We start from the raw sequence: 16,752 nt of genomic DNA on the forward strand, positions 1-16,752 counted from the left end.
TTCTCTCTCTGATTTCCGTCTGCGCGGCTCGTCCTGCAGGGTGCGCTCTCCGGTCCCCCCTCTGAGGACCACCTCCATCACTCCGGGTTGGTCAAGCTGCGGCCACGGGAGCGGAGCGGCCGTCTCGTCCCAGCAGCTGTCAGCTCGGCTAATTACAATTCACCGACCCCAGTCTCAGTCCTCAGCCCGGCGCTCGAACGCGATCCGTCCTAAACGTGTAATTATACTTATAGCGAACGACATGAATGACCGTCCGGCTAATCCCACTCCTGTATTTTGCACGCGCGCGCGCGCACTTTGCGCACGCCTATATAGGCTGATCGCGGTGGGAGCTGGTCCAGAGCTGAGCCGAGTAGTGACAACTGCAGATTGCTGTGTGTTTGTGCGCGCGCACGCGCACGTGCTCGCGTTTGTGTGAGTGTGACAGTGGGGACTGTGTGTGTGTGTGTGTGTGTGTGGGAGGAGGAGTGAGCGGTGTGGCGAGATGGAAGTGGAGAGAGCGGATGCAGATAAGACTCGCTCTCACTGTCCACGGGAGTAAGGACGCCGATCTCCTCTCGGATACATATTTATTTTTTCCCCCCCTGTGGGTTTTATTTTCCTGCCAATGCACTGTGATCCCTGTCGTGCTCGCGGGCACCACCCCTCCAAACGCACCCGTCTATCTGCGAACTGTCAATCATCTCACGCCGGGATTTCTACATGTGAGTGCATGGCGCGCCGGGCAGGGCGGATCTGCACACGGGCTGGAGAGACGCCGGTTAATATGGATGAAAGGTCAACCATCATCTCCTCGTCCCGCTCTCTCTGATTAGGTATGGCGATGCACAGCTCGAGCGTGTCCGTTTGTTGCATGAGGAATAATATCTTGTGAAGGTGCGCATCTGCGCGTGCATCGGCGGCGGCGGCGCGTCGCCACGGGGCGTAAATAGGCCCACTTATCGGTGAATGTAAGTCTGTTTTTATCGGGCTTGTAAAAACCACACACGCCTTCCCTTCTCCCTCGCTCCGACAGCGACAGTCGTCCTATAGCGCTGCCCAGACCACCGCGCGCGGGGGGAAGATGATGTGCGAGGTGATGCCGACCATCAGCGAAGGAGACTCGGCCGGTCCCCCGCGAGGCGCCGGCGGCGGCGTCCCGAACGGCTCCGAGCAGGAGGCCAACTTCGAGCAGCTGATGGTCAACATGCTGGACGAGAGGGACAAGCTGCTGGAGTCCCTCAGGGAGACGCAGGAGACCCTCATCCAGTCCCAGACGAAGCTGCAGGGGGCGCTGCACGAGAGGGACGTCCTCCAGCGGCAGATCAACGCCGCGCTGCCTCAGGTGAGCGGCGGCGGCCGGCCTGGGGGGTGGGGGGTGGGTCTGGAGACAGCTGAGACAGCTGTGGAGCAGCCTCCTCTGCCCGCTGCACAGCCCTGTCTTTTGATGCTTGCGTGATTCCGAACCGCGTGTCTCTCTCCCCCCGCTGGGTTATGTGAGGAGATGAGGCCGGTGATGATAATCTTGGATTTAAGATCACCAAGTGGAGTCGGCTGGCTCCTCCAAGTATTTGGCTCCAGGCTTCCTGTATATACATCAAGTGGGTGGTGTTAATTAAATGGAAAGTTAATTTGGAGGATACACCAACCAAAGCACAAATTAATGACACGAGGTCTTAAGAAGCAAGGTCGCCCGGTGCCGGATTCTCAAGGCACATCTTGAAATGGTCTGTAATTTAATACTCAGATGTACCAGTGTACGATTTCTCTGTCTCCACCTCTGCTGGGGAACCCCTTATAATACCCCCTCTCGTCTGAGGATCTCGCTATTAGAATAACTGTGAAGATGATGGGAATATACAGGCCATACCACTTCAAAAGATGGTAAGTGGCAGCGTGCCAGGGAGGAGGATCTAAACGTCTAGTCGGCAGAAAGGTAATGTAGTGAGGTGAAATGTGGGAGGGAAGTAGACGGAGACTTTTGTTCTGAGTAAAAGGTTGTTGACTGTCTTTAGCCGGAGGACTGGGCGAGATGGTGAGAGGCTGAATGGCAGAAGGAGGGACAGAGTCCACCTGAGAGGAAACAGCCTCACCTCTGCCTGTCAGAGGGAACGGAAGTGAGATGAACGGATTGCGAGCGAGGTCTCATTTATGTGTGTATTTCAGCGGAAAGAGCAGTGAAAAAAGGCAGTCATCCAGCATGACGACAGTGAAGCCTCGGCACACAGAGCGCTGCGTTGCCCTCTGACCCCGCGGTCTAAGTGATGTCACAGTACGGCGTGCGCGAGCTAAGAGTGCGAGTGCGGGGAAGAGAGAGCCGGGCCTGACGATGACAAGCTCCTCCTGTGAAAGAAACATGGCTGCTTGCTACATGGCCCTGGGCTGCTTGCTTCCACACATGCATGTCTGTGTGTGTTTGTGTATGGATGTGTGTGTGTGTGTGTGTGTGTGTGTGTGTGTGTGTGTGTGTGTGTGTGTGTGTGTGTGTGTGTGTGTGTGTGTGTGTGTGTGTGTGTGTTTGTGTGAGCAGAGGGAGAGATGAGAGGAGTGGGTAGAGGCTGTCATGCTTGTTTTCTAATCCTGCTTGGTTCAGCGTAATGTTTTATTCCAGCAATAATACAAGTATTAGTTATACAGTCGTAGACCTCGGGGATATTTTGCAGACATTATGACTTGCGTGCGCTCGCACAGGCTGCCTCTCGTTCCACGTACACACACACACACACATACGTTTGTACACACTCAGGACAAACACACCAGTGGTCATTTCCACACCAGCCACAGAGTGGAGAGATGATGCAACGGACAGTGGGTGAAGCAATATGGAGAAATGAGAGAAAATCTCACTTGCGATTGATTTCTTCTCAGTTTTGCTCCCCTCAGCTGAGGGATGAGGGTTGTCTGGCCCTGATGCATTATTGGAAATTGCAGAGAGTGTTTTGTAATGATGAGGGAGAAGTGTGGGGAAAAAAATACCACGCCGCATTTGATGTCTCAAGTTTGGGTGTGACGAATATATTAGAGCAATATTGTAGCAGTTGGGAAAGCTCCTGACCCCAGTATCCTATATGTGTCAGCGATAATTAGGCTGATCGGTGGCTGTGCTCAGCTTGGCCGTCGCTGGTGTGTTTATGCCCTCAACTACAATACAATATCACAGTTTCATGTTTGTTCTAGTCACCTCTGCTGTGCAGCCCTCCAGCCAGGACTGTCTACATCTGTGTTTTGCATTTGAGTTTTTTTTTTTTTTTCTTCTGTTTTTAGCACTCATAGCTCCTAAGGTGTAGACTGATAAAGACTGGCATGGCACTGCAGCCTCTTTTCCTCCAATCTGGGCTTCTTTTCTTTTGGTCTTTTCTTTTGTTTTCCAAACATTTGTTGTCTTCACCCATGAGGCATGTGCATGACTACATGTGTGTGTATATTTAGTTTTGTCTTCTGTAGGCTGCTTGACTTCATAGGTCTCATCTGACCCAGAACTGTCACATTCATGTCTCTCCTCCAAAGAAAACACACTCAAACATACACACATGTGAAAACAAAATGTGAAATTAAGCGCTCTAAGCCCTGCCGTTGTTGAAAAATACATAAACCTCAGTGTCAGTGTTAGAAATTAGGTCCTTAAAAATGGGACAGCTTTGCCATTTTATCACACATCATAAACAGTAACACACACACACACACACACACACACACACACACACACACACACACACACACACACACACACACACACACACACACACACACACACACACATTCACAGACTGGGATGGATATGTTCATTAGCTACAGAGAATAGAGTTTTAGATTAACATGTCAGCCCATTACAGTGCATAATGCTGCTAATACAGCCCTCAGAGATGGGTTTGCCCATAGACAAATTAGGTTTTGACCACACACACACGCAGAAACACACACACACACATACAGAGAGAGCGAGTTTCTTTTCCATGTGAAGAGAGCTGTTCTAACACCGTCCAGGGAAATGTGTTGTAGATCACATGTGCATGAATGTGTGAAGCTGAGCCTCACTGATTTATGTCTACCATTGTATTTCACTACAGTAATGCTCTGCCCTGCAAGTTCATTTAGTCTTTTATTTATTTTGATCCAAAATAGGCGGCTTTTAAAAAGACTTATAAAGGATAAAGATGAACAATCCTGGAATTCTGGGGGGAAAAAAATACACATTTGTCATTTCCATCTTTTGTGACAGAGGTGTGGTCTGGACAGTCTTATGTTTACAGAGAAAAAGGTGCTGAGGTAGAAAAAGAGTTGATGGTAACTTGTGTTTAAAACATTTATTGCATTTAAATCTCAACTTTTAACTTTTTAAAACAATTTGTGCGTTTTTGGTCTGGTGTGTGTGTGTGTGTGTGTGTGTGTGTGTGCATGCGCGCACGCGTGTTATATGCCTTTATCTCTGTGTATTTGTAAGCTGGCAAAAATAGCCAGTGTTGTGTCTGACTGGAACAGGTGTCCAAACATCACAACACACACACACACACACACACACACACACACACACACACACACACACACACACACACACACACACACACACACACACACAGCCATGACACTGTCCTTCCAAAACAACTATCTCTGGCTCAAATCTCCACCTTCCTCTCTGCCCGCTGACGCTCGCCGCCGTCACACATGCGCCGGACACAAGCTTTGTTGTGCTGTTTACTTGACCTGAAACACAACACAGGGCTGTCCTTTGACCTCTCATAGCACTGGTTGCTGTTTACCCTTGTGCCGGCATGTCAACACACATAGCTTTGTGCTCCTTTGAAAAAGCACACGCCTCTGAGCTCATGTGTTCGCCTCTGTGCTTGTATCACTGTTTCATTCTGCACGTTCTCCAGATTGGATTTCTTTTCAAGCTCTTCTGTTCGTCTGAAATGTTATCTTGTGTTTCTTAACTCTAAACCCATTGTCGATTGCGGTCCCTCTCTCTCACACTTGTCTTTTTATGTAATTCATTTGTAATCCAGGGATCCATTTATCAGTTCCTCCAACATTTCCCACTATTTCTCTTATTACTGCTGCAGCTGAAATTCAAACAAAACAGAAGTTTTCTAAAGACCTCTTTACTTTTTGCTCTCATATTGTTGGATATAGTGGAGGAGCTTGCCGGGGCTGGGTCTTGGCCTGGTGGTGCGGGTCTCACACAGACAGGAAGCTGTGTTTGGGAACATTTGGACATCGCGTGAGACGGTGCTGCTGATTATCGTTTTATGTGATATTCCAGATACTGAGTAGATTTACTTGACACCTCTAAAAAACAAACAGGATCTCAAACAGATGAAGCCAGCTGATTGTCAGTCCTCTGGGTCGTTCCCTCATGCTTGCTCATTATTGACTCTTGTTTTGTTCCGTGGTGTAGGTCAACCAGAAATTAAATCAGCTGGAACAGAGCATATAGTGACCGATCAACAGCAAATTGATTTAACCCCTGTCCATACATACCGGGACAAAGACAATAATCCACTGAAACCACTGTGCATGGAAATGGTCTCTTCTGGGTGTGAAGCCGTCCCTCCAGGTACTGTGTCATGTTACAGTGATTGGACAAAATTGCAAGTTCGTGCAGAGTTCAGGAAGATTGGTGGAATTTAAATGAACCGTTGAACTTGCAGCATCGCAACTTCCTGGAGGAACTGGTTGAGGAACCAATATCGGTTCACCTGGTCTTGTTAAGTTGATGGTTCTAAATATTTTGAACAATGGATATTCTTGTCTTGTATTATAACTGCATTCCCTCAACTATAATGACGAACTGAAAACAGGTTTTGGTTTTTCTGTGATTTTAGAGAATGTTGTACATTCATTTGGCTTCTCTGGACTGATTTTGCCTGTCCGCGTTCGCCAGAGGGGCCAAGGACCCTTTGGAGTTGCATAACTCCATTTTGGGGGGGGGGGGGGGGGGGGCTTTTTCAGCCCCCTCTCCAGAGTTCATCATGTTCCCTTTTACCTCTGTGGTGATGCTGGATCCAGTTTTTCAGGGATACAGTGTGATTACTAGAGCATGTGAATGTTCGAAATCCCTTCCAAGCTGTAGAGCTGTAGGAAAAACAAATTTCACATAAACATCCAATTTCAGCAGTCTAGTGGTAATAAAACGATAGATAACATCTCTAAAGTATAAAACTTGTTGGCACCCGTGCATTGGAATGTATCCAAGTTTAAAGAAATGATGTAATGTCAGAATAAGAAAATAGCAATAAACCCAGTTTAGTATCAACCGGAAGGGCAAAACAAATTAAAAAAAACCCCACCAACAATTAAATAAGCATTGCTGTGGGTGTAGGTCCTCCTCAGAAACTCTTTAGGTGGAATCTTCTGCTCTTTGTGAAAATGCTCATTAACACTGGAAATTGTGAGTCTGTCACTTAAATAAATGAATCAGATCCCTAATTTTTTCTGTCGAAGTCTGTTTGGCAGCAGTTACAACTTTGAATCTGTTTTGCGTACTTTAATTTGGTCAGATCATCCCATTCTTCTGGGCAGATCATCAAGCTCTGTCGGATTGGACGGGAAGCGACTGGAAGCTGCCATCCTCATGACTTTCTCAAGATGTTGTGTGACGCTAAAGTCTGGGCTTTGTCGCTCTGCTGAAGGACTTGTGTGAAAGCTTCTCTAGGAGGTTCCAGGCGGTGAGCTTGGATATTGTTCCGCTGAAAGGTGGAGTCATTATCCTCAGCTTTAGAAAGCAGGTTTTCATGAATGTCCTCTCTGGCCACTTAAACTACTTACAGCTCTGTCTCTCTCTCTCTTCTGACATGTGTAGAGAAGCTTCCTCATACCATGATGCTGCCACCGCCATGCCAGATGCTGAATTCTATTCAAATACTAATATTTTCTCCTCCGCCTGGTAGTGTTCAACGCATAAAAGCAGAAACAGTGTTGTTCCATATTAGACTTTGCATACACAGTTACGAGGATCCACACTCAAGAGTATTGTGCGATCATTCTAATATTCGTGGAAATGTTTTCATGGCATTTGTTCAAAATTTCCAAAGAGGCATGCTGCCATAGCTTCAGTGTAACATTGTGGACTTGATAAAAGAACAAGAATCAGATGGTCGCCTTCGATCAATCAATCGGTGCCAAATGTGTGATTAGAATTGGAGAAATTCACATTAATTCCAGCAGTCTGCAGCAAATGTTGGGTCAACGAATACAGAGCCCAGTATTTTATGCTTTTTGAACCAAAGCCAGCAGAGGTGAGCCTTGCAGGCTTGGTACGGAGCCATCTGAGCTGCTGTATTAGAGGCGTGTTCTGCTTACAGGTACAGTGTGAAGAAAAAAAAAATGACTGTCAAACCCAATAGAGACTGCAGCGGTAAGAAGAGGGCCCTGAGTTTATCTCTGGGGTGGCGCCAGCTCAACATGAACTTTATTTCGTCAAGATTACCAAAAACGGATTGAAACTTCATCACCAACTTTGTTTCAGATACCTTAATTACATGATCCATCAAGAAGAGTGCAGGTCGATACATCCATCCATCTCCCTTCCTGATTTCAGTAGTTCTAGCTATGCTCATTGGGTGCTTCCCGAAACATCCGCACCAACCCACCAACAAGAGAGTAACTCACACACAGCTGGTATTTTCTTAAATGTCAGCATGCACTTTCTACATGCCGTCCTCGGTCTCAGCGTTAGCATGTGCATGAGCAAATACGCCGACAGCCAGTGTTGTTTATGCATGAACGGCCGAGGCAGCTCAGTGCACCATAATAGCCGAGTATCGAGGAGGGTGAGCAAAATCAGATGAGAAATTACCCGACGTTATTGGTGTGCTATTGAAGTCCAGTCGTATGCTGTGTGTTATGTAAGCAGCAAATGCTGGAATTTAGGTTGATGTGGAAAAAAAAAAAAAAATGGAGCGTAAAGTCTGCGGCTGAATGTCACCAAGAAGCCCTCTAAGAGAGCGAGACAGAAAATGAGTCCATGAAACTGAGAGCGAGCCTCGATGGCTTCTTCAAGTGTTCTCTGGGATATTTTAAATCTTTACAATAGTCGATGGCAAAATGAAACAGAAAACCCCTCACAGAGGGAGAAACGTTTTACTGACTCTCCTTATTAAAAGGACAGCGAACGGAGAATCAGACTACTGCTACAACAGACATTTTTATGCCATCATGTCATCAGTTCAATCATTTGATTAATTACCGAGATTGAAAAATGTTGTGACTTTACTGAAAAGCAGATGAAATGTTTGGTCAGTCTTGATTATGGAAATATTAATCACATCTTGGTAGAAGATGAAACGACAGTCTGTAACATTTTCACATAAAAGTAAGAAGGTTAAAGTTAAGCAGACACAATGCTGTAGATGTACAAGGGGTGGTTTGGGGAATGTTTTCACTCTGATTTTGTACAGAGAACTTGTTTGGCGGTCGGACTGCTGGTGTGTCTTGTTAAACCTTTTTTTTTTTTTAGCAGTTTCCAGATCGCAGCAATTAACTTGGCCCGGGATGAAATCTTATTACTGATTCATGAGATGGGCTGCAGCACAAAAAAAAAAAAAAAAAATACGGCTCCAAGTTGCGAGAGGAAAGTAGAAATCAAATGCTCTTAATGCCTGTGGTTTTTAGGAGAAGAGTCAAAAAAAAAAAATGATGGTCAGCTCCATACTTCTAGGAGAGGAGAAGAAACAGATCAGAGGTGCTAAGCAGGTCTAACAACATATCAGACTCTCAGCAGCTGACTGACATCGCGCCTCTCTATATCTGTCTCTGTTCTTATCCGCTCTTCCTCTCCCGCTGCATATTGACATCACCTGCCAGTCTCCGCTCCGCGGGAGTTTGCTCCTTAATCCTCTCTCCCTGTCTGTTGTCCCGGCTTTTCTCGCTTGAGCCCCCTTCTCATCATCGCTGTGAGCAGGTCAATCTGGCCCCTGGCGAAGGGCCTGCGCACAGCTTCCAGACCCCCGAGCACTAATAGTTTATTAGTGTGCAAAAGCCCGCTCCCCGACGCCGCTGTGCCACGCACTTTGTCTCCGTTGCATCCGTCCCTTCGCTCCCTCCATCCCTCTTGCCAGCACCATCTGGCTCTCAGCACCAGGCACATTTAGCTCAGCCGGGCGCTAATTTGTCCACCCTGGCTGCTTGGGAGAGAGAAGGAAAGAACGTGAAAGAAAAAGAGAAGGTGAGAATAAGAGGCGCGGATAAAACAACAGTAAGTTGTTTTTGCAAAGAGAGCTACAAAGAAAAGTCGGTCAGGATTCGGCTGAACCCAGCGTACCTGGCGGTCCCCGGCAGCGAGGGACATGCTCTGGTAATAAGAGGAAAACAAAGTCGCTGCTATGTCTGCGTGGGCCTCCTTTCCCTTGAAATATAGAGGAGACTGATTGGAGTTGCAGGAACACCAGAGGGGAAGGCAAGAATAATGAAAGAGAGAGGTAAGGAAGGACGGAATGAGAAAGAGGAGTAGGAGCGAGAGGAAGAGGAAGAGCAGGGAGGGGGGTGCGATGAAGTTTTCCTGCCAGCAGTTAAGCCCACAGCAGCCCTGCTGTGTCAAACAACTACACTATTGGAACTCTGTCAGTTTGGTTTGTCTCCTGTATCTCTCCCAGAATAGACAATAAAGGGCAGGGAGGGGTGTGAATGCTGGACCGGGGTCAGGGTGGGGAGGGAGGAGAACGTGCGTGCTTTTTAAAATGTAACAGTGTCTTAAAGAAGTGCAAGGTCATACGTTTCAAGGTTAACCATTAAAACTCTCTACACACACACACACATGCATTCATGGAAATATGCATAAAAATACACACTGGGTTAGGTCAGTGAGGGCTCGTACAGATACCCCCCCCTCCTTTTATTTTGTAAAGAGACTTATAAAGAGCGGCAGAGGCAGCGGCGTCACAAGCTAAGCCCCCGACTGGACCCTTAAAGGGATTTAAAGAACTTCAAAATGCTTCTTCTGCTCCATGAAATAGAGCTTGTCAGTGTCTCACAACATAGCACACACACCCCGCTGCTCACTGTCAATAACTCGCACACTCACACTCACTCACACACATTCACACATACTCTCACACACTCACGCTCACACACACACACACACACACACACACACACACACACACACACACACACACACACACACACACACACACAGCAAAGCAATGCAGTGGGATTTTTTGGAGAGGGACGTGCTGGTAGGACAAATATTGCATTGACTGTGTGGTTGGTTTTGTTTCTGTAATAATCAGTTTCAGTGCAAAAGTTATTTTCAATTCTAAAGCATACGTTTGATTAAAACAATAGAAAAGTAGTAAAGTTGTTGAAATGTTGAAATTAGATTTGAAAATAATGTTCTGGTGGCAAAATTGGGGCTGATGTGGTAATGAGTTTTCAGATGAAAATGTGTCTGTAGTGATGATGATGATGATTATGATGATGTGATGATGATGATGGTGATGATGATGATTATGGTGATGATGATGATGATGATGATGATGGTGATGATGATGCTGGTGATAATGGTGATGATGATGATGATTATGGTGATGATGATGATGCTGGTGATGATAATGATGATGATGATGATGGTGATGATGATGATAGTAATGATGATGATGGTGATGATGATGATGATGACACTTGTGATGACGTGATGATGATGTTGATGATGATGATGGTGATGATGGTGATGATGATGATTATGGTGATGATGATGATGATGCTGGTGATGATAATGATAATAATGATGATGATGGTGATGATGATGATGATGATGATGACACTTGTGATGACGTGATGATGATGTTGATGACGATGATTATGGTGATGAGGATGGTGATGATGTTGATGATGATGGTGATGATGATGGTGATGATGATGAGGATGATGATGATGATGATTTCAGTTTGTAACATGAAGACCAGTGACGTGTAACAGAATAATGTCAAGGCAATGTGAGTTTAATTAGGTGTAATTTTAGATTCCTTTTGTTTTTCAAAAGCACAGGAATACTACGACACAGCAGTTTTTTTTTATGACAAGTATTTCATCACCTGGGTTATTTAAGGATATGTAGTACATCAATTTGAGGGCATAACTCAACCTCCATATTTGAACTAGTTGTAGAGGCAGGTAAATGTTGCAAACAAATTACGTACCGGTACTCCACCTTCTAGGAGCAATTTCATTTTGTGAGCATTCAATGGACAGATGAGTGTTTGTCCATGCATTCACTTGTGCTTCTAGTCTTAAAGTTTCCAAGTAAAAAATTGACATCCTGCATATTAAAGCTCCATCTTTGTTGGAATTGAACTCTTGGCTTGCTGTCTGATTCAGAAACAAGCTTCTGCTGGCAAGAGTTATCAACACTGCTGCATTCTGGATCCCAACAAAATTCACACCAAACCAGTCAGAGACAGAAAGACACACTGCACACAACACATCAATAAAATGTTTTCTCAGTGTTTACAGCACCATTGTGAGTCCAACATAATAGAGAGCAACAAAAGACAAAGTTTCTTTGGCTTCAGATGAGAGAAGCCTCCACACACAGGCCCCAAGATCTGTCTTCAGACTTAGTGCCAAACACAACAAAGCTGAAATGATAATCCAACGAATTGAAAATGTTAACATCCAAAGCAGCAAAGTGGTAATCCACAATACCAAGACAAGTTGCCCAAAAAAAAAAAAAAAAAACTCAGTAAAATGCTAAAACTGTACGAATGAAGTGCGCACATCATCTACAACATGAATATTGTCTTGAGTCATATTTGCTTTAATTTTCCTAATAAAGAGTATCTTCCTGCGTAAGTTGTTTATTTAAACGGTGACTAACCTGGACCACTCATAAAAAAAAAAATTAAAAAAAACACTGTAAAACACAGAATGCGATCACACCTTCAAATAACGCTTTTTTAGTGTTGGTGAATAAACAGTGTAGGTACAGAATTTCCTCTATAAGGAAATGATTCCAGTGATGAATTGCTCACACAGAGTCAGCACTTCCCTGCAGAGTAAGTCGAGCAGTTGGGCTGATACACCAGACTCATGCACAACTACACACGAGTGCATAAACACACACGGTCCACTCAGACAGATGCGTTACAGAGTGGGCTCTGCAGCGCGAGCTGATTTGAATGAGACCAGGACACAGTCACGTTTGGCCAGACGCCGAAGAACATGCACACGATGACACACACCCACTTCAGAAAGGACTCAGTTGGAGGCTTATTCAGAGAGCGGCACGTACCGGAGGACCTAATAAGATATTTTTGTACCGCCACAGAAAGCTCTCAGATTGCCTTGTCTCTGTATTAAATCAGAACCCATTTATTCTGCACCACCTACAACACGCCTCAGTCCTCAGCAGCTGCCTGTTATTCATTTACGTGCTTCCGTCTCCATTCACAGACACATAGCTTGATTCAACTCTATTCTAGTTTTCCAGCTTTGCGCTGAAGTTGTTCTGTAGATTCTTTCCATAACTCACAGGCACAATCAGCCATCTCTGAGCGCACCGCGCTTGAGGATTCTATATCCATATTATCATCACCAATGAGCTGATCTGTTTTATTTCTCTTCAAACAATTTCCCTCCCACTTTTTTTTTTTTTTTTTTCCTTGTTCTCGGCCTCACTGTCGCTCTGCCTCTCATGCTCCCTCACTCTCAGCCTTATCAGCGGCGTTGACTTTAAGCATGTGTGCTGAAAGGTCTATTAGTTATAGCTTCCTTTCTGTCAGATAGTGCTTCATATCTCTCAGCCAGCCCGCTGTACACACGGCTTCGGCTTCGGCTGCATGAGATCAGAGCTCCGCTCTTTGCTTGGTGGGTGTGTCGTTTAGCACAAAACTTCCACGTTCATCACACACAGTGTGTGATTGTGATAAATGTACATATATGTTCTGTTTGTTTTCATTGAGGGTGAATGTGTTTTACACACGTGCATGTTTCTGTTGACCTAAATAAACTCATTAGATCAAGAAAGACTACTTAGCCTGAGAACATAATGATTATCAGAGTGTATGAATACACATAAGCATTTGTGCGTCCACATGCAAAGCAGTTATTTGGTGAAGTTTGTACATTTCATTATCAGAGCAGCTCCCTATACTCCCATGTTGTAATTGTCTGATAACTGATGAACAAACGCCATCATCTCCGCGGCCGGCCCGGCCTGTCGATAATGAAGGTCAGTAAGCATCGTGGCGCCCCATTAGAATAATGGGGGTTGTGACGCGGTCTGCCCCAGCGCAAGAAGAACATCATTCACACTTAGCTGCCTTCCTCCCTCTAACACCGCCGTATGCCCTGCAACGTCTCTTCTTGCCCTCAATTCCACACTTCAGTGGCCCTTTCATTTATTCACGCCAACTCTCACTCACTCCGTCTCTCTCTCTCTCTCTCTCTCTCTCTCTCTCTCTCTCGCTCGCTCGCCACACACAAATCAGACTCGGGATTGATCAAACGGAGACTCGCTGTGACAGCATCATCACAGGCTTTTCATATGTCTTCAAACCACTTAAATTTCTCACTGGAAATACATGTCAAGTGTGCAAGGAAGCTAAATGCACCGAGAAAAGCGGGAAATTGAAAATGGACTAAATCTGTTTCCTAATCAGACACCTGTCCAACAACCCACTGCCTTTAATCCTGTGTGGGGAGCTGTCCCGATGACAACTGCGTGCCTCTCAGTCTCCAATTTAACCATGTTTATTATCTCTTATAGTATGAATTTGGTGCGAGGTCCGCAAACAAATGTCTCGGTCAGCTCAGTCCGACTCCCCAGCCACCAATTACTGCTGTTTTGTCAAAGCTAACGGCATCACATAAACCTTCATGAGGTGACCTCCGGCCTAGAGTTCATGACCTTTAGTGACTATGATTAGGAGAAAGATTGTGTATGTGGATGGATAAAGTTCACAGTAATAATGCTTGTCAACTGTCTGGTAAATTTGTACAAAGAAAACACATTTTAAGCAATAAATATGAGCAAATTTAATTTTATCATATTTTCTGTAGAAACTCAGTAACTGTAGCTGCCCAGAAGGAATCTACCTTCCTAATTATTTAAGAACCTTATCATGGATAAACATCAGTTTAGAAACCGAGGCGGTAATTGATATTTTCCGTACACCTGTACCGCTGTAACCGAATCAGCTCCAGGTGCTTGGGAGAGGGCGAGCAGCTGAAAACATGCATGTCAAAAACATTCTGTTTGTGCTCACAGGTGCCTGGAGTCTAGTTTTCCAGTAGACGTGCGAAGCAGGAGGAGATCATCTTGTATTGCTGTTATTACTCAGAGGCCCACACAGGAGCCCCTGAATAATTCAACAATTCTAACAGGGGCTATTAGTTTATATGTTTAATTAGTCATTAGTAATAATTTATTTAAACTTTGTTTCTATCCATTGTGGGGTTTTCTTGCTGTTAGTTGCAGTTGAAGGGCTTCAAATGGCATGAGATCCCCAGGCTTCTGCTTTTCAATAAAAAGAAATCAGTCGGAGCTTCAGCAAATATAGAAATCCTTTGTTTGGGGAGTTTTAAATGAAAAACTCCTCCATACCCGACAAATCTGTGCAGAGGTAGACCTAAATAAACTTTCTGTGAGAAAAACCGGAAAGCCAGCAAATCCTTGAACGTCACAAATCTATAGGTGGCTCCCAGCAACATTTTCCATATCTGTTACATCTGTGCTTCTATTGATGTTGCTAAACTCAGCGCTGTACAGTGAAACCACCGCTGCAGTGAGCTGTGTTCAATGTGTGGAATGTTCGTTTGTGTTTAGGGGTGAAACCTTTGAAAAGGTGTAAATCAGTGGTTTGATGTTCTGCGCAGAGTCTGTAGATCAGCCCTGCTGATTGTTGCCATGCCAACACCAATACGATGTATCACTTCTGAACAAACGTGAGGAAGTATCACAATACCAGGAAGCACGGAATCCATAACCTTGAAGGAAATATAGAATTTCTGAGCTCGCGCTTTAAATATGTAGCAGCCGCGAGTCAGTGACTCACCGGGGCAAAAAGAAAAAGGGATTTCACGATGTTTAAAAACATTTTAATTTTAATGCCATTCATTGACTACATATTAAAGAGAGAGCGGCAATGGGAAACGTGAATGAGAGGGCAAGAAACTGAGACGGAGAGGAAGTGCCTGTAGTTGAGTTACATAAAGGTCATGTTAAAAAAAAAAAAAAAAAAACCCTGCAGCGTACAACAGACAGTGTTACCCCCCACCTCTGCTGCCATCCTCCGATATTCCTCTCCAACCTCTGCCTCTCCAGTTTCAGGCACATCCTTTTGTCATTGCGATCCGTTCATTTTTGTCTTCCCCTATCTGATCCTCTGTTTCCTCTCTCAGCGTCTCGCTCTCTCAGCTCTCTCAGCCAGCGTCTTGTGTCAGCATCCGGGTGGCAAGGCCTCCTCTTCTCTTCTCTTCTCTTCTCTTCTCTTCTCTTCTCTTCTCTTCTCTTCTCTTCTCTTCTCTTCTCTTCTCCAGTTTGGGGACACCCTGGAGGGAGTGCATACATTTGCATGCTCTCTAAGCGCCCAAAGATCGGTGCTTTAATTGACCCAGATTGACTGAGGACCTTCTGCCAGGGCAGCGGCTGCTGCATAACATGGACTACACACTCAGATTTCAGTATTTCCAGCCTATTCTCATGTGCTTGGAAACAAGCACAGAGTCAGAAGATGTAAGAAAAAAGTATTTAAGGCCATATGAAACAGAGTTGAAGATAATATTGGAAAAAAAAAACTGCTATCATAGCATTAACTATGTGCATTATTTAATGCCGACATTGTAGCGTTCGGGCTTATTACTCCTGCTGTCATAACGAGCTCCGTCTTCGCAGTCAGTTACAGATTAACAGTTAATGCAGCATAAACGCACTAGCTCTTGATTGGCAAACCTCCACAAACAGCTGCTTAAATCCTTCCAGTCTGGCTGATTTAGAGCATTTTATCTGGCACACCCTGTGGGAATTCCTTCGAAACTCTTTAAGCATCAACAGAACCGATTCATCAAAAGAAGAATCGCACTAATTTCATCCAGAGATTTTCAAAAAAAATGACGATGGAAAAAGTCTTTTAAGATCTAATTGCTTCTAGTGATAAATAAGTGTCAATACATATATTTTTGCCTCGTCATAATCAGTTTCTTTCTTTTTTTATCCTGCCATTGATCAGAAAATCCATATCTCTTGCCCTCCCTGTTCTAAATGACATTTCACCCCTTTGGCACGCTGTTATTGCACACACATGCACATGTACACACTTACAAGCATATACTGACTCCACACAGTCGCCCGATGGGAATACACCGCAGATCTAGTTGGCGCTTGCTTAGTGCTGACCCAACGGAATATGCGTCCGTCCCTCCAGTGTTTCCCTCGCCGTGACGGCACGGCGCCAGCGAGTCCCACCGTCACCCACATAGTGCATCTGTTCTCGCCATACAGCGCGCTCAGTGTAGCTCCTGCAGTTCTGCTCCCCGTCCTTGTACCTACTAACCATGTATAGCTGTCGGTCTTAAGGTCACTGGCACTCTGTGCACGCGCGCACGTGTGTGTGTGTGTATGTGTGTGTTCACATGCAGACTCAGGGTTTTCTCCTCTCCAAGCTCTGCAAATTTGTCTCCATGGAAACCGTGGGGGGAGGGTTTAGGAAGGGATGATGTTCACTTCCTGACACCTTCTGTCCCACAGGGCACCGACGACCAGCGACTCCATATGTGCAAGTAGCTGTGTGTGCATGCATGTGCATGTGCGTGCACACGCGGTGTTTCACGTGACTTGCA

General features: G+C 45.2%; 1 protein-coding gene across 1 annotated transcript in view; it reads left to right on the plus strand.

Annotated features, from left to right (window-relative positions):
• Window positions 1–451: 451 nt before the first annotated feature.
• The window catches only part of ppfia4 (PTPRF interacting protein alpha 4), a 57,911-nt gene continuing 41,610 nt past the window's right edge, over window positions 452–16,752 (plus strand). The window contains exons 1-2 of the mRNA XM_030092534.1: window positions 452–815; window positions 1,016–1,324. Of these exons, the coding sequence (XP_029948394.1) occupies window positions 1,064–1,324 (261 nt within the window). The 5' untranslated portion in view covers window positions 452–815; window positions 1,016–1,063. The remainder of the gene's footprint in view (window positions 816–1,015; window positions 1,325–16,752) is intronic.

This window comes from Salarias fasciatus, chromosome 5 (genome assembly GCF_902148845.1).
Source record: "Salarias fasciatus chromosome 5, fSalaFa1.1, whole genome shotgun sequence".
Taxonomy (NCBI): Eukaryota; Metazoa; Chordata; class Actinopteri; order Blenniiformes; family Blenniidae; genus Salarias; species Salarias fasciatus.